Source organism: Antedon bifida, chromosome 9 (assembly GCF_963402885.1).
Source record: "Antedon bifida chromosome 9, ecAntBifi1.1, whole genome shotgun sequence".
Classification (NCBI taxonomy): Eukaryota; Metazoa; Echinodermata; class Crinoidea; order Comatulida; family Antedonidae; genus Antedon; species Antedon bifida.
The window spans coordinates 5,219,355-5,243,193 of NC_136234.1; the positions used below are offsets into that span (position 1 = coordinate 5,219,355).

Below are 23,839 nucleotides of genomic sequence, written 5' to 3' on the forward strand. Positions count from 1 at the left end.
ATTTTCCGCTGGAAAATTACAGTCAGATTTTCATGTTTGTAATCCGTGTACGATACACAGTCGTTATTTGAAATTACATCGATTAGTCGTTGAATTGTGTTAAGGCTGTAGATTTCGTTCGACGGTATTACAATGCGATTAGCATGCAACGGGAAATTAAGATAATGACTTGATAATTTGGCCGTCTTTAAGTTCAAATTTTAATCATTTCAGAATCAAGCCTCTTGTTGTTGTTTTAGAGGAAGACTGGTTTCCTACGTGAATTACGCCACAATTGACAAAACTGGATATCAATATGAAATTCGATCTAATAAATTAGAAACTGAAATATAATATTACAAAAGGGTGATCGTAGAATTATAGATATCGTCGGAGATTATCACAACTTGAGTACCTCATTAGAATTTTACATGTTAAATTTGTGCGAATTTGACAAAATTATGAAAGGATGAAAATAATCTACAAATTTGATAATATTTCAACAATTGTATAGATAAGATTATAATATAGTTTAGATTATTATATAGTTGAATAAATTTAAAACCATAAATATTAATGTTTAATAAATAATTTATCGAATATAATAAGTTGTTTCTTTACTTGAAAATGGTTCTACGAAGGTTCTCAAAATAAACACCCTCTACATACATTATTAATGTGTACACAATAATTTCTACCAAAATTCGTAGTGCCTCATGGAACTTTACTTGTTACTTGTCATCAGTATTATTAAATTCATCTAGGTTGTACTATTGCTACAGTATGTTATATATATATATATATAATGCCAACTACTAGTATTAGAATGCATCTATAATAATTTAATACATATTTGCGTTATACTCTGTTAATCTGAAATGATCAGACTCAAATGTGTTTATGTTGGTTTGTGATATACAATCAAATGAATATTAGTAAATTCATTAATATTGATTTCAGTATGATATTTGTTTGATTAAGCCCGTAGTCATTTCAAATGCTTGCCTGAATATCCAGGTTATAACAATCAAATGCGTTTGCAATAATGCTTGTATTTAGGTTAGCGAAGGCTCGGAGCATTATTCGATACTAACACCCTCTCTAGATATGCAACGACAGCAATAACCGGAGCAACGAAACTCAGACGTTCGTCTTTTAAATATCAACCGTCGTACATGACAAGTCTTTAATTGTTCGTAATTTGAAATTTATTCAAGTTGGCTCTGCGATGTTTTCAACGAATAGATTCACATTGAGAAATTTACGAAAGTACTTAAGTCTTCCGTGTTGTAATAAGCACCATTTAAAATGTGTAATATTCAATTTGGTTGAGTTTGTGAATGCATAAACCATTACACAGCTACGAGATGTATAATACTTCTGATAGGTTACAGTCTTTTATGTCACTATTTACACATATATTGCAGGATTTTAAACTTGTGGAATTATTGCGAGATTTTTAATTTGTGAGATTATTGTGAGATTTTAAAATTGTGGGAAAAGTTATTTTAAAAACTAAAAACTCAACAAAAAAAATTAATATTTAAATATTGTTTTATTTATTTGTTTTCAAATGAAAATGAATACACAAAAAAACCCATTGTAAAAACAGTTGATTGAACAGAAAAAAGGGGCACCCACAGAACAAGCAGAAAAGTTATATTACTTATTAAAAATAAATATTAGAATTTCTTGTAATGCCTAAAATGTTCAAATATTGTGACTATACTGTATCTTTAAATATTTGAGGTTTTTTAAAAATTGATTGTTATTTCATAAGATTAAGAAATTCTATTAACTTTAATTGGTTAATTAGTGTTGTAAGGTCTTTAATTTTCTACTTCCTAATTGTTACAATTTTCATTTTTTTTGCACAAAATAATGGTTTTAGTTAAAATTATGAGACTTAATTGAGTATTTAAGTATAAACTTAAAGAAGCTTTTTGTATTAAGAATTATGGTAGATAAAGGTTAATATATACAAATTAAACTAAATAAGTTTAATTTTAATATATTCTAAAGTTAAATTTCACTACATATTGTGAGATGAAATCTGACTGATGTCAAATCCATTTTGTATTTATATTTTTGTATTAACAATCAGAAATTAGTATTTATTAAATTTAATTTTTTGTATTTATGATATTACATGGGTGACAATATTAATAACTAGTTTCTTATATTGAAGCTAACCAGTTTGATTTATACAGTTTTTCTATTATGTCGACTAAATGAAAACATTATTTCTACTCTTTAGAAATAGTACACAATCCAACATTTAATAGTCCTTATTGTCTACATTTTGGCTATTAATATTAAGTTGATAGAATGAAGGAGCTGGGGAGAGGTTTATTGCCTTTTACATTTTGCATCATGGCTTACATTTGGTGATTACTGCTTTATTTGTTGTGATTACCGGTCAATTTTTTGTTACAGTATATGGTCTTAAGTTATGGAATGAACTGTCTACAGAAATGACATGTTGTAAAAAACTTAACATATTTAATAAATCTGTTAAAAAACATATTTCCAAATCTAACATTAGCAAATGATACTGTAGTTGTTTATTTGTCTTTTCTTCTGTTTAGGAGTTGGTATAAGACACGTTCTTTTACTTCTATTTCTGATCCCTGAAACAGCTCCTATTATTTTTACCATTTAACTTATTGTAAATGTATGTTTTTTTCTTGAACTGTTTCAAATAAATATTAATGAAATCTGTTTTTTATCCCGGTAAAAGATGATTTTATTGTTTATTGACTATAACCATCCTGCATCCTAGAAAAAAAAACGGAGATGATGCAAATAAATACAAAGCAGTGTGTTTTACTCAATTTTATTTTGATTTCAGAGTCACCCTCCAATTCCGAATAACACTCAAGGAAATACTCATGGCTACACTCATGAAGACACAAGTCCAAACCCAGATTCTGAGCCTGGCTTGGGAATGGTATCACATTTACCAGGGGACAACGGGAGTGACACAGGTGAGAGTAAGTGTGCAAAAATATATATATACATTAACATTATTACTTTGTTTGTTTATCATTTAATGCGAGCACAATTAACTGTTGTATACTGTAAAGCTCTGTCTATACTATCAAACTTTATGTGACAAAAAAATGTGATGTGCCCATATATTTCATTTCATTTATTTCGTCAAGACCGAAACATAACATAAACCTGTGACGGTGATGGACATGATGATATCATATCACTACCATATTTGGCCATATCACTACCATATTTGGGCACATCACACTTTTTTTGTCAAACTAGTTTGATAGTGTAGACAGAGCCTTAGTTGTACCACAAATAATATCTATACTTACACTAGCACTAACCAAAAATGTGTCACTATCAGTACTTCTTTAACTGCATGACAAAAACTAGTTCTAAAATCACAGTTTGGGAATTTAAATGAAAAATGTTGATATGGTGTTGAAAAAACCACAACTCTTATAGCATCAAAGATGATCATTTAAATGGGACACTGTATATGTTTAGCTTCAGAATGATCTGCTTAATATTATAATACTTGAAGATATAATAATACTGTACTTTAAAAAAGATAAAGCAAATCCGGATAAATTATATTTATATTAAATCAGCTGTTTATCTGTGGATTAGCAAGTTTATCCCTCAAGTACTTCTACCATGCGTGTATAATCCCTACTACAGAATTCACTGGGTATTGCAGTGGTATGTTATAAAAGTCTTTCTTTGAAATAGCTTAGTCTGGCACCCGCCCATCCCATTGGCACCATAGCTCGTTTTGGAGGTCACATGGAGCAAATTATGGTCAATAGAAGTTCACAACAAATCGTAATTTAGTTACTGATAAAATGTTTCAATATAATTCAATTTATTTGAAAGTATTTGGTTTGTTTGTTGTTTTGGCAAATGGAGGATTAAATCTTTCATTTATCTTCTTTCCCCTTCATCCTTCCCCTAAAATGCAAGTTTATACACTATTGGTACTCTAGTACTAATACTGATTAATATCTTGGTACCACCCTAACATTTTTAGCACAACACTACGCCTTTTGAATCTCATTCAATTTATTTAGACATTTAATATAGTGGAGGACCAAAATGACTAGAGAATGTATGATGCACATAGAATTTCAGAAAATAAAGATTATTTTATTTTAGAATTATTTTATCTGAAGAGACAATCAAGTTAATGCTCCATTGTTACATGATTAAATAATTGAACAAGACATGACATGATAATTTGTACTAAATTAAGTAGTTTTAATCTGCAAGTTATATACCCGCTGTCGAATAAACAGCAAAACATGATGTTATTGAACTTAAAGGTTATTTTAAATTACCGAATAAGCTGACATTTACACGAGTCGAATGATAATTGATCGGGTACAGCGATTAACCCGTCCTTGCCAGATACGAAAATAAGCTACGCAATAATCCTAATGAGTTGAACGAAAGAAAAGGTAGATTTTAGATCTATATTTCTATCTGACAATCAAAAATGTAATTTCAGAATTTGTTTCTCTATTTCTCTGTCAAGGTCTGTAATAATGGAAATTATAATTTTCTTTCACCGAAAGTTATGAATGTGTTTAGACTGCGTTAGGTAATTTGAAATTGAAGGATAACGAGTCGAGACATAATTATCGATGAGTTTGCTTGTTATTTGCTTTTTTTATGCCCTGATTAGTAGGGCTCAGCCAAAGGGCTTGTTTTTTCAAGTATGTAATGTCGAAGACTGTGTTCCAATATGTCGATATGTTGTTCATCTTTAAGCTCTGTACACTATCAAACTAGTTTGACATAAAAAGTGTAATGTACCCAAATATGGTAGTGATATAACCAAATATGGTAGTAAATATGACATCATCTTGTCCATATATGGGCACATCACATTTTTTCATCACATAAAGTTTGATAGTGTAGACAGAGCTTTACACGTCCTTCTGATAGGAAAATAAAAGTTTAGAGACTACTTTATGATGCACATAAAATAATAAAACATTTTCAGCGATGTTATTAATGTAATGAAGGTATTTTATGTGGTGTAAATCACATTTTTTTTTATTTACATGGATAAAAAAAAATGTTTGTCTTTTGATTGTATTTATGACAAATAACTAAGCATCATATCAGCATTTTTTAATATCGTTAAATATAATTAAAATATGTTTAAATGATGTATACAATTGTATTGAATTCATTGATTGAAAGGGTTTGTAATATCATTGCTATGTGTTTCACACCAAACGCAGTATTTGACACAGATTGCCTTCACCTCTGCAAAGAATTTTAAAATAAATATAATGAAAATACAAAAAAAAGTCCTTGAATAACGGGAAAAAAATCAGAATATTCGCAAATTGTTATCATTGAGTAATAAAGGATTGCTATATGAGAAGACTTGATTGATATTAAAGTGAATTGAATATTTCAAATGTTACTGATATAGAAGAACAAAAACGTTTTGAATTTCATTCTACAAATTAAAAGTGAAAAGTTACCAATCAAATTGAGCTTTATTTTAGTGTATCAAAGTTAATACACAGTTGCAAAAATGCCTCTGTTCATAGAGGAGAAAAAATAGAGCTACCTTAGCCCATAGAACAATCAATAGAGTTACCTTTGCCCAAAGAAACCAATAGATATAACTCGGCCCATAAGAAACACAAATTAGTACAAACAATATTATCTGAATCTTCAAGACGAGATGAACTTGGCCCAAATAAACAATTTTATTAGTTTTGGTTCGGATCCAAATGGCATTATTATGTTTCTTATTAATGTTCCATTGTTGACTATGTTGCGTTCTCATGGTCTGACATTTTGTGCTGTATAGTAGTTTCACAGTATATTTATTTGATACAACTGTAATGAAATGTCTATGAATGTTGTAACTTTTAAACAAGCTGTGACGAAAGAGAAAATTCATTGGTTATATTTTATTAGTTTTGTTTTGTCGATAAAAAGTGGAAAAAAAATGTTGAGAGTGAATAAACATCACATTAAAATAAAATTAATGTATGTTTTTTGTGACCTGATGGTTGGTTACCACTAGGACAGGCATTGCACACAATAAAACGCAATGTACATAGCCTGCTTTGTGCTTAGCCCTCCACAGGGACATTCTGACATGTTTTAAACCCTGCCTAAGTGGCAAGATTTATGCCTCCCTGGTCAGATGTCAGGCGTTCAGTGGGGCTCGGTTCTAATAAATAAAAACGTTTATAGCCTTTCTTTGTTCTGAGTCAGTGCTTACTGTTAGTTCTTTACTGGAAATCATGTTGCTCAAGTTGGCACCAGTTGACAAAATTTATGCGCCTTGGTTGGAAGGTATTCCCTGGGTATGCTGTAGGTGAATTGTTAGCCTGGCCTTTGAATGTTTTTTTCTTTTCTCTTGTCTTTCCCACAAGTAAGCTATATGGAATTCCTAACTATTTGGAAAGCTACATTTTTTTTTTTATTAATCATATTTCATTGGAGTTTAAAAATACAGTTGATGACAGTTTCTTATAAATAACTAAAGCTACTGTTCATAAAATGTAAAAAATAAAAAATAATGTCAGTTAAAATATTAAAGGTTAAAATAAAAATGGTAAACAAGATACAATGTTAGGTACATGTTCAACATCTTGTGTACATGTTCAACATCTTGTGTACATGTTCAACATCTTGTGTACATGTTCAACATCTTGTGTACATGTTCAACATCTTGTGTACATGTTCAACATCTTGTGTACATGTTCAACATCTTGTGTACATGTTCAACATCTTGTGTACATGTTCAACATCTTGTGTACCTGTTCAACATCTTGTGTACATGTTCAACATCTTGTGTACATGTTCAACATCTTGTGTACATTCGAAAGCGAACTATTTGTGATTTTTAATTTCTTTCATCTTTTGTTTACTTAAAGAAGTTTGAAATTAGTTTTGAATTGAACATCATCTTACTAAAACTTATCTTGATTTTGTAGACATTTAAAAATGTTCAATTTTGTTGACAAGTTTTATAACATGTTCATTTGTAATATCATAGTTTTAATTGTTTTTACTAATTGTAAATTGTATTTATTGCAGTTTTTATTGGATGTTGGATTGTAAATGTTTTGTTATTTACCATTCTAGATAGAGTAAAAGTTTTAAATGGAAACAACATCAGAAATGTTAACATGTGCCTTGCCTATTCTTCTATATTAGGTTCCCACACTGTTTGTGTACATGTTAGTTATTACCTAGTTATTAGGTGAATAAACTTTCCAATATAATTTTCATATCAATATGATATTAATAACCATTCTCTAATACATGTGTTTCTTATTACGGTACATAATACTATTTTATTATGATTGAATATACCACAATTTCTCCCAAGGTGAGAAATAAATGTAGAGTCTTAGATCAGGAACAATGTAATTGTCAAAATGATTAAATAAATTTCATTTAAAAGTAATCTTTTCTACAAACCACCACTACTACAAATTAAAATGTCATAAGAGTATATTTCTATACTCAAATATAATCCCACCCTCTGATTTAGTGGGATAATTTTGACATATTTTTGAGAATTTTTTATTTTTAAATTGTTGTTTGACAGGCAAATTCAGCTACTGTGCATTTAAGTATTATTAATAATATTTTATTTTGAATCTTCTTGCTACATATTAACATGTAATTTTATTTATTAACAACAAATTTTAAAAAAGGTTTTTATTATTGATTTTAACGTTTGCAGTCAGGAAATAAAATTTAATTACAAACTCAATTTCACCTGTAACTACTAAATTAGAATGATACACAGTTTATATAAAATTTTTTATTACTTTTCTCAAGTATATAAAATAAATTCTAGTTATTATATTCTGCATGATATAACAGAAAGCATTGACCAGTTTACATGTGTATATACATATTTTAATTTGATAAGTTGATATCAGTATCGTCACTGTTTAATTCACTTCACCTGCTATATGGTTAGTTGTTGTAGTCAGTCGCAGTCACAGTTTTGGTCCTGACATTTGGCATGGTATAAATCTAGCTAGCAGTGTAGCACTAGTTATCACAAACTATACAGTACTACATTATAATATCCAATGTTAGGAAAATGTTAATAATTAACCTGCTATATGGTAAAGTTGTTTTAGCTAGGCACAGTCACAGATACCAAGAAATGCTGGACAGGGTTTTAGCATTCTTGGCAAACTAGGCTTACTAGGCTATGTATATGTAAATATTTCATATTGTGAAAATGTTGATAGTTATCCTGGCAACTTTTACAGACAGACAAAAGTGTGAATTTTTTTAGCCAAAAATCATAATTGCTTGCAACTACAGCAAATTTTTTAGAAGAAAGCCAATTTTCCTTCATAGATATTTACCGAAAATGATTCACCAGTTGGTCTGGTTTTAAATTACCACTCAACTAATTCTGAAAGAACTCATCTTCAATGTAAATAAACTTAATATAAACACTCTGGTATATTAATTTTTATTCAAAGGTAAATAACGTCTATGTCTGCACATTGTTTATTGTGATTGTAATTTTGAAAGCAGTCAGTTTTATGTATTGTTTATTTTACTTTGCAAGCAACATAGCTTGTTGTCTACTGGTAGTAAGTTAATACAATCTACCCTTGCCCTTCCAACAGTTAACTATGGGGTTCTTGGAAAAACAAACAATATTTTTAGGAATTTTTCAATTTTATAGTGGTTGTATCTCTTCTGGATTGGTACATTATTAGTAACGTACCTTTGCACATTTTCATTTCAATTAAATCGGAGATTGGAAAATTCCTTGATCATCAGGTCAAGCTTACAAATTCATCTTCCTTGCCATGTCAACATTTCCAGTTTCTAGAAGTTCAGTTTTGAAATTACATTGCAAATAGTGAGAAAGGATTGGGAACCTAATAGACAAGTCTGTATTCTGGGCGTCTATTTTCGAATAATAATTCTTTGGCAAGTTTTCAAGCTTAGAGTATAAGCAATTTAATTTTCTACAACCATATTTATACAATATCACACATATTAAAGTTACAGTACACAGAATTTAAAAGACAGATACATTTCTAAATTTTTTTGTTTAGTATTTTCATTATTTTTTCTATCGCAATAATTGCATTTTTAAAGAATTAAATTTTACAGGTTTTAAATAAATATCCATCTGGTTTTAACTTGTGTTATGATCATATAACCTCTGGCTAAATGTTATTTCTCGTTTTGCGTTACAAAAATACGATACTTTGTAAGTTCTCGTTGGTTTTCGTCGTGCCTGTAGGCTTGTTTAGTTGGGTGATGACAGCCTTCCAATAATATAACAGACATGTTGGAATCAACAACACCACAATAGTCTGTAGTTAAGAAACGCACAGGAAGTAAAGTGAAATTGAGTAATATCGAATCATTGAATTCTATGGTAGTTTATGAAGGCTGCAAAGAAGGTATATTCATATTCTATTCATTCACGACTTGTTTTAAATAGATTTATTTGAGAATGGACAAGTTCTTGAACTCAAATGATGACCTTTAAACCTTCCTTCTTTCTGGAAAAAATCAATGAAAAACTTGAGTATCTTGGTGAGTAAGAATAAAGTTGGGAAATTAGGTACAGTAATTATTAAGGTGGTTTACTTTTCACCCATGTGCGGATATCGGCATACACTCAAAATAGACCACATGTTGGGGAGAGTTTACTATACCTAAACTCTACCTATACAAATAAAACATAACAGTTAATTGTATCTCAACCGTAGGTTGTAACAGTAAATAAATTTATGTTATTTACCTGACATTTCGCCAAATATCAGTTGGATTTCTCAACGTATAGTGACGAATATGTCACTGTTGACCTGACGTCTAGTATAGTGATATAATTAACTGTTATATTTTATTTGTATTGCCAACCAAATGAATCTTTTCAAGGATGTACCTATACAGTAAAGACAGGACAGAGAAATCTTGAGATAGTGTCTCTCAAGGTTGAGCAGTAAGCACAACCCATAGATATATATTATCTAGGTAATCTAGTATTTTATAGTTCCATACACAATTCATTATTGTAAATAAAGTTAATGAATAGGGGACACCCCTCATTAGCTAACCATAAATTATCTACAGTTGCCTAATTGATATCTTGGATATGTTTATGGTACTTTTAACATATTATAAATGTTTGCTTGTTTTAGCAGATGAATTACACGATTAATAATCGTACACAAAAAACACGCTAATATTTTCATTCATATGAACAAGTGATAAATTTGATGTCATGGATTTTTACAGGCCAGTGGTTCTGTTGGCTTTTCTGATTTATCTTGAATTCTCTGCAGGGGAATTTGTGTCCATCTTGAACGGACAACAGTCGGCAAGTTTGACAATTTATATAAGTGTGCTAAACCATGCCATTTATTAGACCAATTTCTTTTTATGAATTATCGATAATTCTTGTCATTTATCATCTAAAACTTGTGTTTTTTTAACGATTATTTATTCAAGTATTAAATTACTTGATATAATTTACAATTGATAACATCAATGATCGCTAACGAGGGATTCCATTCTTAATTAAATGATTATTAATATTTGTATAGCTGGTGCTAAGATCCAGAAACTAAAATCATTAGTTACTATCGCTTTGCTGCCTTCATTATTAATGATCCATTTATTTTGAAACTTTTTTTTTGTTTCATCGCAACATAAATAACATCAATTTTACTTTATTATATGTGTGTAAACGGATACTAATATTCTAATAGACTACTTTTTACTGTATTTACTGAGTTGCAAAAAGTGCTGTAATACTATATTATAATACTATTATATTATTACTATATCATACTAATATATATTTTGTATGTCATTGTGTCATGAATTTCCGCAAGGAGCAAATAAATCTGAATCTGATGATTTACTCAATTGTTTAATTGAAAAAATAATTGTTTGTTTTACTCTGTTTTTTGGAAAAATTTTGTATGTACTAAGCACTAAAATATAAAAAATATAATTCATAAGGTACTATTGTGTTTTGATTGCAAAGAATATGTTATAAACACACCTGATTGTATTCTTGATTGGTCAAAGGCTTCACCTTGTTAAATAGAGCATTTAATTTTTCAACTCATGAAATATTCTTACCATTCAACTCATAAACATTAATTATTTGTATACTATTGCCTGATTTAGTTTAAATTTATTTGTATGGAATTTTGATAAAATTCATATAAAATTCATAGTCTATTTCTTGGTTGCCCTTATACCGAGTAACCATATATCGTAAGATTTTAACGATTGAAATCTACGAGGATTTTCATCATTTCAGAGTAAAACGATCGTAAATGTTTCATCATATGTAATGTTTACGGATCACATTCACTAAATTTTATCCGTAGTAAATATAAGTCTAAGCAAATGCATGTGTCAACGTTTTTATGACTTGTTTAATGTCTGTTCAAGTGAAGATGTTTTGATAGAAGATGATGTAATTCGCAATGAAATTGCACTTTATTTTGTTTATTTCAAGATTTTAATATTTCGTAACATAGTAAGACCGAGCATGGAGAAAAAAATAGTTATTTTTTTCTTCCATGGTAAAACGAATCTAATAATTACTGGATCAGATTAAAACATATATTTGATGAAGTATACGTCATGTGAAAATATTGGACTGTTCCTATATTCAAATTTGTTTTTTCCCCTCTTTTTTTCACAACCTTGATTTAATATGTGTAGTGTATCAAGGTATATTAAACATTACATCATCATCATGGCAGTAAGACAAAAACAAACAATTTTGTGTTTATTTAATTATCATGAGCTATATTACATATAGTGAGGAAGGCATATAACACAAACAGTATCATTCAAAACTGAATTTCACTGAATATAAAAAAATAGAAAATAGCCAATTGTCATCGGTCAGATTTACCGGTCAGCTGTAGACTAACATACAAAAACAATCTTGAAGCCATTAACCTTACAGCGCAGCTAGGTTAATGTTTGAGACTCCGACTACCCAGTCGCTTCTTTCACCGTTGTCTTGTTCACCGACCATCAAACACAGATGAAAATCGTTACGACCGTAGCCAAATTACAGTTAATAGATCTTAATAGGATTGTAGCGTCGTAACACGTTGTAATCTAAATGAACTAACCCAACACTCTAGAACACTTTAACTAGAAGTGTTGTAGCAATCGCAACCAACATGAATTATGATAGTATGTTGAAAACACAGCCATTTCCCCAGATAATTAAAACTGATTTTTAGCGGTTTGGAGATAGGCTTTTCTCTTGCACAGTTAGCGGTCATTCCTCCGAAACCTTAGTAAAATTTAATCCAATAATGCTTGTATAGGGTTCATGAATGAAGCGGTGAATTGGTTTTGATCCGATTCGAGTGACGCTGAAATTTGAACATGATTACTGTCGGCTTGTCAATTTGATATCGAGCATTTAAATCTTTTAATAGACGCATTAAAACTGTACATCTCGTTGCTCCATTATACTCCGCTTAAAATATCTTTTTGCTATAAACACCTTTTTACTAAAAACATTCAAAATATTAACGTAGGATAAAATTATTATAAATTTATTATTTTTTATGTTAATTTTAAGTACCGTAGCATTTTGTATGTCCCAGTTCCAATGTCCAATAGGCTTATTCATTAGAATTTTTAGTTAATGTTTTACACTGTAGCCGAGTATCCTATCCCTCACTGTTCCCGCTAAACATAAAATATTAAAATTAATATCAATACATTACAAACTAATAACTAAATTTATTTGCGATGATTCTGAAAACAGTAATAAAATGTGAGATATAAAAAAATCTTATAAAATATTCATTGATAAATTTTATTACTCCAGTTCAAATCATTTTAGCGAAGATTTTATTCAAAATGTAATGATAATTTGCAAACATTTGGCGACGTTCATAAAGCATAGTGCAGCTGTTTAATTCAATGCAAATCTTTGCTCAGAACGCCTCTTGTTATCACCAGAATGCAATATATAATCGCTCTTAAATCATCTTTTTTTGTTATTTTACTTTTTTCACCAGATCATTACTAAATATCTGATTTATAATATCTTATTTTTATGTTTACTGTACAGTGTGCATTTAATCAATTATTTAAATTAACTGAAAATAGATAATTATCAAATATAATAGGATGAAGATGTATATTGTGCTGGGAAGAGGTACAGTAGGTGGAGAGAAACTTTATGTGACAAAAAATGTGATGTGCCAAATGTGCCATGATATGGACATAATGATGTCACTGCCATATTTGGGCATATCACTACCATATTTAGGCACATCACTACCATATTTAGGCACATCATACTTCTCTAACTGCACCATCCCTAAATATATTGTGTCATTTTCATTTTTCAGATGGAAATTTGGAAAACAGCATTGGGTCAGGGGAAGGAACGGAAGAGGATGATGATGACAGGTCAAAAGGAAGGCAGAAAAAACGAGGAATATTCCCAAAATCTGCAACCAATATAATGAGGGCGTGGTTATTTCAGCATCTAACAGTAAGTTTACTATTTGGAATTCTAAAGCTACGTCTACACTATCAAACTTTATGTGATGTGGTGTGCCCATATATGGACATAATGATGTCATATCACTACCGGACTTCTTTGTCAAACTGGTTTAATAGTGTAGACAGAGCTTATATGGTACATAGCTAGTACTAGGTTTACAATTATTAAGGGGCACTTTGGAGTTTAAATAGAATCGAAAGGATTTAGCAGTATTATTTTAATTCATGCCTTGTTTAAAAAGTTCTTTAGGTGGGAAAAAACCACTTACTGTATTATATTAGTGAATCTATCTAAAATTAATTATAGCATTATGTTAAAAGTTAACTGTTAATTATTTTTTAGATTTTTTAAAATCTTAATACTTACCTACTTAAACATTTCAACATACAACAGACATGATGATGCACATTAATTAGATGGAGAATTTGGCGTTATTAATGTTGCTAATTTGTCATTTTTTACATGGATTATTATTAGCGCAGTTTCATGCATCATTTTCATCGTAATCCTTGCATAATTCCACAATCATTATTCATGAATAAGTAGGCCATAATCCGGCCGAGTCCAGGGGGAAAACTTGATAAAAACCCTTTGATAACTAGCTGACAAAAAGTTAATTCCACTTTGTCGTAATTGTGTTGGTTTTTTTTTTTCAACCATTCTCTTTTTATTTTATTCATCTTTTGCATTCTTATATATACAGTAGTAAATTAATTACCACATTTTACATTTAATTCATAAATTCATATTTATTCATTTCGGATTCCTTGCTAATATTCATTGCTTTTGATTAGTAATTTTAAATCCATATAACAAAATGATTACCATATACGAAATAACAATCAAATGTGTTTGATGTCTATTACAGCGAGTTGAGTGTAATAACTCATAATAGATAATAATAACAATTAAATTATGAATCACAACAATGAAATGTTTGACAGACACATGCGCCAATTTAAATAAATGAGCGTATAACAAGAATTGTTGGACGTGTTTTCATTCTCGAGAAAGCTTTTTTTTTTAATGTCTAAATATCTGAATGATGTACTGTACACATAATTATCATTGAGTGTCCTACCATATTATACAATTATTACTTACCATCTGTCTATATTCTAGTCAGTATTAACAAAAAAATAGTTTATTTACTGTACAACAGTAGCCTTGTTGTTTAATGTGTAAAGACCACCACCTCTCAGAAAGTGAGAAAGTCCAGTCAACAGGATAGTGGTTTGGTTGGTAGGGTTTACATACAGAAATTGAAAGTCCGGGGTTCGAATCCTATAATATGTATTTATAAAATTAATTTTTGTGATGGCTTGCAAAATAGGAAAATTGACGGGTTTATTAAATTTTTTTGTAGTTTCTTGTTTTTTATTAATCTTGACGTGAACAAGAGTTTTAAATTTATATGCATCATTTTTCAGTGACATGATTATTCAAATAATCAGCTAAATGCACCGTAACTTCTTTCTCCTGAACATTATTCATTTTAGAGTAATTTGTAAAAAAGCCACACACGTATTTAAATCCGAGACGAATCACGCACTCTCCCGTTGCAATATCGGCTGTATCAAGTTTGTTTAGCATTTCAATCTTTCCGCATTTGTCACTTTTATTAGAATCTTTTTACGAAAACATTTTCTGACGTGAAATTTATGTGTAAAGAAACTTTAATCATTTGGTTTCTCTGAACAACTACATCTTCGTATTTTCGTTAATGTTGCCCATTAACTTCAATCGGCTGCTTTTATGTATGTATCACATTTTATGTAGCGTACTGTAAACGCTAAAAGTTCATCAATGTATTTATAAAGCATGATAGTCTCCTGTACTTGTTACTTAAAGATAATTTACAGTACTTCTACTGTCAATGATTCATTGGTTTATTGTGGCATTAAATACCGCTTGGGACCCTGGTGGCATTAAAGACATCTTAGCAATGTCTGGGGCCCCAGTTTCTAATCGTGTAATTCATGAGAAATGTTTGGTTTAGGAGTGCCACATTCTTTAGGTTGGGTTTTTTTTTGTCTGTCTGCCTGTCTGTCTGTCTATGGTTTTTTTTTCTGTCTATAATTTTTTTCTTCTACAATCTATAAAAAATTTTGTAAAACATTAAAAACTTATGCTAATATAGAACTGATTTTTCCAATGGTTTATGTCTTATTTTAATATCTCCATAAGGGTCAAATGAAATTTATTTAAACTTTTTATTTCATATGTTACCCCTTAAGTCATGGTCAAAGTAAAAATTCCCTTACAATCTTTAATTTTAACAAAATGATAGTGTATACTGTATCATAGCATCACATGTTATAAAATAAAACTTAACAGTTGAAATAAAGTTTAACAATTATACTTTACCCCAAATTATTTAGTAAATCCCCTTTATGTATTCATCACATGTTTTTGAAATAAAATTTAACAGTTTAAATAAAGTTTAATACGGTAATAGATTTCACCCTGAAAACATTACCTTACCCCAAAGCATTTTCAATAAATTCCGCCTGACGTTCACCATAACGAAAACTCTTACAATTTATAACAAACTATAACAATTATAGTATCCATATACGAGCATCACATGCTTTCTCAAATAAAATTTAATGCTCTAAACGAGACTTAACGATAATAGATTTTACCCGTAACATTCATTACGCTTCACGTTACCCCTGGAGCATTTCAATAAATCCCTCTTACTATGACGTTACCCTTTTTTTAACCTTCATGATTCTCCGGTTACCATTTCCCCAGTCTCGTCATCTAATGGATACTCAGATTTGATGTTGTCAATATTTGTTAGCGACGCATCTTATTCATATACCCATCTTACGATAAGCCTTAATGGATGTTACTTCTGTAGACTTAAGTAAGGGGTTCAAGGATAGAGGCTTTGCTTGTCAGTTTGTATGTTTAAATACGGAAATTAATGTATAAATTTACAGTTGTACCTATTCAATGTAATGCATACAAACACGAGTATTGAATTATCTTCAGCTCATCTTCAACTGCAAAACTTCATGATTATATTTGCAATTTCAAATAGAGTATTAAATGTAGTAACGTTTTTGATTCTGTTTTTATTAGCTCAACTACGAAATTTAATGTTTAAATTTGCAATTTAAAGTACAGTAATAAATACATGGATAAAGTGTACAGTGTTAGATTTCCATTAGCTGTTAATGCTATAATATTAACTTAAGTTTTTATAAATATTATATTTTTATATAATGGATGTAATATTTATATATTTTATGAATACCGTATAATATTTATTTATAATTGATTTATTTCCATATAAATTACTCCATATAAATTATATTTAGTTAAGAATATATCCTTATCTTATAAAATGTTTTAAACAATTTTTCCTGTTAGTCTATACTAATGATGTCAAATTAAGTTATGTTATATTGAATTAAATGTTCCCAGGCTTTCTTGAAGTAATCGTAGTATTAAAATGAAATGTTGTGGCCTGTTGTATTTCTATAACACCATGTGAAACGTGTCGCCACACTGGATGCGAGCAGAGTGTGGTAGGACTCTTGTAGGAGACATTTTCAATTGCCGTAAATCCCATGCAGGAAAATCGATGTCTTTCTCTATATCCTATGAAACTTGTGAGATTGTTCATATGTATGCGAGTCTATAGTAGCAGTGCCTCCCATAGATTCCCAGGTTCTTTGGTTCTAGTCTAGACTTGCTCATATTTGCTAAAAAGTTTTCAGTTATATGATAAGTAAAAAAATAATTTTTTTTTAATAAAATCTGCTTGAGTCAATAGTATAACTTTTACAGAAAAAAAAACCCCTGATAATGTTAAAATCTAGGCATCTCTAGGATGAATTAAAAAAAGAAATATTTTTATTATTTAATTTAACTCAAATATTATCAATAACATAGAAACACAAAATATCAGGCAGTTATGATATTTATAAATATGAAGAAATCTCCCCATCTTTAAAGTAATTATGCCTACTTTGTTTTTGATCAATTTCAATTCTTTAAAACTGAACAAATTAGTTATTCTGCATGTAACAGGGCATTTGTTACCTTTTACATTGACTTTACATATCCGCTGTCCTGATAGGCTTAGTGGCTTAGGAATTAGCATTTATTACTATCAACGTTGCAAATTTTAGAAACATCACGCGCAACTTTTTAAAACTGTCATTCTGTTGAAGACATGAAGGTTATTGACAGTTTTATGAAGTGTTGGTTGTCTTACAACAGTTTTCTCGTCGCATGTAATGTTTTGAGAGATTTTAATTGCAAATTAAAAGGAAATCAAGCATTGACTTTTTTATATAACGTTGATAGATTATTAACCGATTTAAGAAGTTTATAAAAAAAACTATAGTAATTTGTTAAGGCTATATCAAAACAACTTGTTAAAAGTTTGCAAAAAAAAGAAAGTTTAAGTAAAATGATACGATAAGTTAATCATAGCTTTTTAGTAATGTGTACTATTAGTCATGATAAAAAACAGGTTAAACACAGTATAGTTAACATATCTCTTAAATGTTAACTACCATACTAATAAACCTAGTAATGTGAGGTTTGCGGTATACCATTTGTTTCCAAAAGCTGGAAATCTCTTCATGTTTCTCTTGTGCTAACATTCTTCTTGCAAACCTGCTTTTACTTAAAACTACTTCTGCCAAAATTTAAAGTAACCATGTTAACAGTAGAGTAGCTAGTTAAAGTAGTTGACAAATTCTCAAAACATTTGTAAGTTACAACGGTACACCATGTGTTTCCAAAAGCTTAGAATGTCTGGTTGTTTCTCTTGTTTTACTCTTCTTGCAAATCTTCTTTTTTACGTTAACTAACTACTTTTGCCAAAATCTAAAGTAGCCATGTTAGAGAGTAGTATAGTTAAAGTAGTTAACAAATCTTCAAAACATTTGTAAGTTACAACATCGATTGAGTTTGATTGCATGAAACGGTCATGGCATTTATTCCCCTAGTTGTTCGTCTGTTAACTTGATGTAATTATTTGCTGGTTTCCCGTACTGATCTCTATCGTATTTTGTATCGGGTTATTGTAGTTCATTCTTTCTTTAATCCAGTAACTGTATTCAACATTTTACAAACTATCTTTGAAAAGATTCTCAACACAGATGGAAAAGTTCTGAAATATACATTCTGATGAACTCTTTCATTCATCAATTACTCCATCAAATAGAAACTTAAACATAGTAGTTACGAACTTTCTAATTTCGTAATTGTTAATTGCCAAGTTCAAATCGAGAAACAGAGGTAAAAACATCTGACACAAGTAATTTTGATTAAAAGTTTTTCAGGGCAAATATAATTCTAGGTTCACCAGAATACAGTTCGCTTTGCTGAACTGTCGTCGCAGGTCAGAGCCTAGGCCTGCGAGGGATGTCAACTCTGTGGATAATGTTACAAAAGCCTGCTGAATAATTTGTTTACAACAAACATTGCTCAACCATTTTACTAATGCAATCCAAGATAATTTATTACTATTGGGCAACTTTAGATCAACAAAATCAAGTTTATCAGTTCATAGTTGCTGAATAACAATTTTATTTATTTGGCATTCTTTTTTTGTTTTACCCTTGTCAACTTATATTCATTTAATTAATGTTTTTATTATCTTATAATCTCTTCCAAATATATAAAAAGTTTGAAATTTTTAAACTATAAATATTTAGAAAATTATTTTTTTATATTAAACATAGGCCTATAGTTGGTTGTTTAATTTTAGACAGACAGACAAACAGGAAAGAAGACTACCACCTTACTGTTTTTATTGTCTTTTAACCTCTTCCAAATATTATAAAAGTCTGTTTGTATTGAAATTTTAGATTATACATTTTTTTTAAACTATATTACTTAGAAAAGAAAAGTTTTATATTAAACATAATTATAGAGTTAGTTGTTTAATTCAAGACAGACAAACAGAAAACAGGACAGCCTCAAACTACCTTCATTCTCATCAGCCTCATTTCGCTGAGAAAGTTAAGCAATATTTTATGTACAATACCTTTAGTACTCTTCTTATTAATGTATTTTGCAGTACTGTACAATTTTCAATTTAAAATGAATATCTGAAAGCTTAAAATAAGTACTATTACAATTAGTTCAGGCTCATTAAACTCTAATGTCCAATAATCAAGAAAACAATCTTTTAAAAAACCACCTCAGAAGTCATTACATCTTGTGAAAAGTAATTTCTGCGAGCACATTTGGAGTAGCATTCTAGTTATTAAATCGCTTTCATCTTAAAAAGAATATTTATTAAAATGGAAATTTGTAATAGCTACAACGGAATTGTGCATTTTGTTAAAAAAAATGTAAAAGGAAGCTTAGGGGGTTTTTGAAATATATTTTGTAAGGATGAAATGAATGAAGAAGGGTTGTGCGTTATTATTAAGTAAATTTAATAAAATCTGGCTTGTATTGATTGTTTTATCCTTGACGAATATAAAAGCGTGATTTGATGATATGAATTTTGAGAGCATTGTCTTAGTAGATAGAGTATTTTATTTTACTTATAAGAATTTAAAGACAACGTGTAAAAATAATGACATTTAAAATTAAATAATATGAATTTGATTTGATAGCATGAAAATCATCTATAAAGTTGTAAAAACTGTACAATATGTGATTGTAGAATTAGGATAATTTTAACATATTGAAGAAGTGTTTGTACATTACAGAACCATTTCTTAAAGATGTATTGTCCCCCAAAAACATAAAAAATGAAGATTAATTAAATCAGATTTTGAATAGATTATTTTATAGTTTTAATATAAAAAAAATAAAAAACAAAATAACATAATAAATTCAACCAAAAATCCATTGGCTATTGACCCTATTTTACTGTAATTTACAGTTTTTTCAGGTCAAAGTGGATAACTATTATGTGACATTAAAATGGCATATTCAACAAAAAAAATGTAAACATTTTTTAGGGGGACAATACATCTTTCATGTATTTGTATGTAAAACACTATCAAAGGCCTGTGCCTTATGTAACATCCCTCCCACCTTCCTCTATCAAATGTAACAAAAGAACTATAATTATGCAATAAATATTGACGTTTGCTTGATGTTATCCAAACGTGTTAGTAGAGTGGGGGATTATTTTCTGTAATATCCACGTTAATTTCCTCGTTTTCCTACCGAGAAACGTAATCCCGCGTCTGTACATTGTAAGCGTATGACATATTCACCACATTTTACTGTAATCATTTTTCGCTGATGAATACCATGGCTCTCTGACACCTGTTAAAGAAGGAAACTATTCAATATATAGCTTGTCTTTTTATCTTTTTATTTAAATACATTTCACAAAATAAACGGCGGATGTACGTAGACGAACCTTATAACACTGTCGTCATGTTAATGCATGAGGGCAGGTGGATAAATCATAGTGTACTATTAAAACATAAATTACGTGAACTATAATTGATGATGAAGTTTATTTTATTAAACTTACTGACATTATTATCATATTAAAAATGGGTGTGTTTTGAAAATGCATAGTGGTGATGTAATTACAACATAATAGTAGTTGTTTATTTTATAATTATGATTGATAACTGTATATAAAATCATCATATTGATCATCATCAATTTTTATTACAATATTATTTTTTTCTTATACTGAGAATGAAATTATTTTACTATATTATATATGTTACAAAATGATAATGTTGGCATTTTCTCACTCATTTTGTTATATCATTTAAGAATTAAGTTTATGTAGTTGATTGTTACATTACATTTCTACAATTTGTTAATAACTTTTTCCTTTTTTTCTTGATAGCATCCGTACCCTTCAGAAGAGCAAAAGAAGCAGCTAGCGCAAGACACTGGACTAACAATACTACAAGTTAACAATTGGTGAGTAGTACAAATGTCAAACTCGACCCTTCCGATTCACCCTCAAACCCCTCAAAGTCACCCTAGACCACTCAGAGTCACCCTCGACCCATAAGAGTCACCCTCGACCCATAAGAGTCACCCTCAACCACTCAGTGACTCTTGACCCCTCAGAGCCTTCCTCAGAGTCACCCTAGACCCCTCAGAGTCACCCTAGACTTTTTAGAGTTATCCTTGACCCTTAAGAGACACCCTCGACCCTTCAGAGATACCATCGACCCTTCAGAGTTACCCTAGACCAATATTTTCCAATAGTGTCTTCAAACCTATAATGAGTACCATAAGCCACAGAATGGAGCCTACTGTGTTGGTTGATGCACTACTTTCACGTGAATCTTTAACTTTGCAATATGGAAAGTTAGCAATTTGTCGTTACTAGGTCAGTCAGTCATTGGATCCTTGGCTTTATTGCACGCTTAATTTAATATCATCATCATCACTTCCTTTACCAGTAATGAATGCTAAGTCCAGGTACCAATAGCACTCTCTCTTGCTCCTCTTCTAACAATTTAGTCATTTCCTTATAAAAATACAGAATTAGAAACTTTTTGACTTTTTATTGGAACTTTGAAGAAAGTTTGAGAAAAAAAGAGTAAAGCTATGTCTACACTATCAGACTTTATGTGACAAAAAAATGTGATATGCCTATATGGGAATGATGATCACTACCTTACTTGGGTATATCACTCCATATTTGGACACATCACTACCATATTTGGACACATCACTACCATATTTGGGCACATCACTACCATATTTGGGCACATCACACTTTTTTGTCAAACTAGTTTGATAGTGTAGACAGAGCTTAAAGTGTTTAAATTGACAATTAAGATTGTAGATAGCATGACAATTATTTTAATCAACATTTTAGTTTTATTATTAATTCAAACAAATATTGATAAACTTATTTATTATCAGCAATCACTATCTTGTCCCTTTATTACCATAAACATCTTCATTTATATTATCATAATAATATTAATAATAATGATTGTTATCAGTATGAACATCATGTATTTCACCAATTTCTATAATCATCATCGTAATTGGCAGTTCAACAAAAATTAATTTTTCGTTTTGATCTAAAGCAAATCCAACAGATCGGAAACAAAATCTCAACAACAAATAAGCACTTTAGCCTAATGCCTTGTTCTTGTTTATACTTGACTAATTAACTGCACTCTCTACCAGGAATTCCAACGAACTGATACAAAGTCCTAATTAGTGCGCTTGAATGTTAGATTGCCAATTCATCATCTAGGCCTAGAAACCAAGTTGCAATTAGGTGGGTTAGAACGATTTAGAGCCAAGAGAGAATGAAATGATGACGAAGAATTATTTATTTGTACTTTGTAAATGGCATGCTTTTTGTAATGAAAAATACTAAATAGTATAAAATAAATTTCTGTGATTGATCTATTTTATTTTGAGGGAGAGGAGAGAAGGAAAAAAGAAGGGGTGAGGAGGAGAGGGGAAAGGAGGGCATGGGAAGAAAATGGAGGATAGGAGGAGTCTATACAGTACTTGTGGGTCAGGGATGTAGCTAGAGAAATCTAGGATGGGTACTGCTTGGAGGTTTCTTGGGTGGGAACTGAACTCCAGACAATCTTAATTAAGTGGACACGTTGATTTTGTTGTATATAAGATGTCTCCTTAATAGGGATTCTACCATATTTAAAAACCAAATAAGTTTACATAACGATATATAGCAGTAATAAGCGATTGACAGTTTATAAGACCTTCAGTTTGTGTCTGAATGAACTGACGGAAGTCGCTAATAAAGTATTAAAATTATGAAAATTGGCGGTATATCAAATTTATTACAGCATTATTCATAATCTGTATTTAATTTTGTTATTTTTATATATTTTGATAATTATGATTGTACTATGACCATTAGTTTATTATCATAAAGTAAAAGATCTATTTTATAAGGCACCTTCAAATAGCAAGAAAAATACTTCTGCAATTGCCTTAAACTGCTATCTACTTCATGTTTTGGACATGTAAGGGGGCGGCCGGACTGTTAATTGATAAGGAGATAAATTAAAACAGAAAATTAATTGTAAAGTGGGTCAGTATGTTAGGTCATCATGTATTTAAATTATGATACATACATAAATGTGTTATTTGCCATATTATATATTAATTTATGGCTATTTGAAATACATTTATTAATGTTCATTTTGTATGTAACTGTAGTAGAAAATATGACAAGCCCTTGAGTTGCGGATGCAGTATGAGGGATTAATTAGTTGGCCTTAATTGGGAAATTAAAAGAAGAATACTAAAAGATGCATTTGAACTCGGGCAAACTTCCTTCCCAGGAGTCACCAGGAATAGTGAGGATTGCGATACTGTTACAGTCTGTGAATCATTAGCGTCATTAGCAAG

General features: G+C 29.9%; 1 protein-coding gene across 5 annotated transcripts in view; it reads left to right on the forward strand.

Annotated features, from left to right (window-relative positions):
- Positions 1–23,839, forward strand: part of LOC144851369 (homeobox protein Meis1-like) — a 79,689-nt gene that overhangs the window by 39,752 nt on the left and 16,098 nt on the right. For 4 of the 5 annotated variants that reach the window (XM_078708783.1, XM_078708784.1, XM_078708781.1 and 1 more), the window contains 3 exons: positions 2,831–2,972; positions 13,365–13,510; positions 21,327–21,403. In XM_078708783.1, the coding sequence (XP_078564909.1) occupies positions 2,831–2,972; positions 13,365–13,510; positions 21,327–21,403 (365 nt within the window). The remainder of the gene's footprint in view (positions 1–2,830; positions 2,973–13,364; positions 13,511–21,326; positions 21,404–23,839) is intronic. The other variant, XM_078708782.1, reaches the window with a different exon arrangement.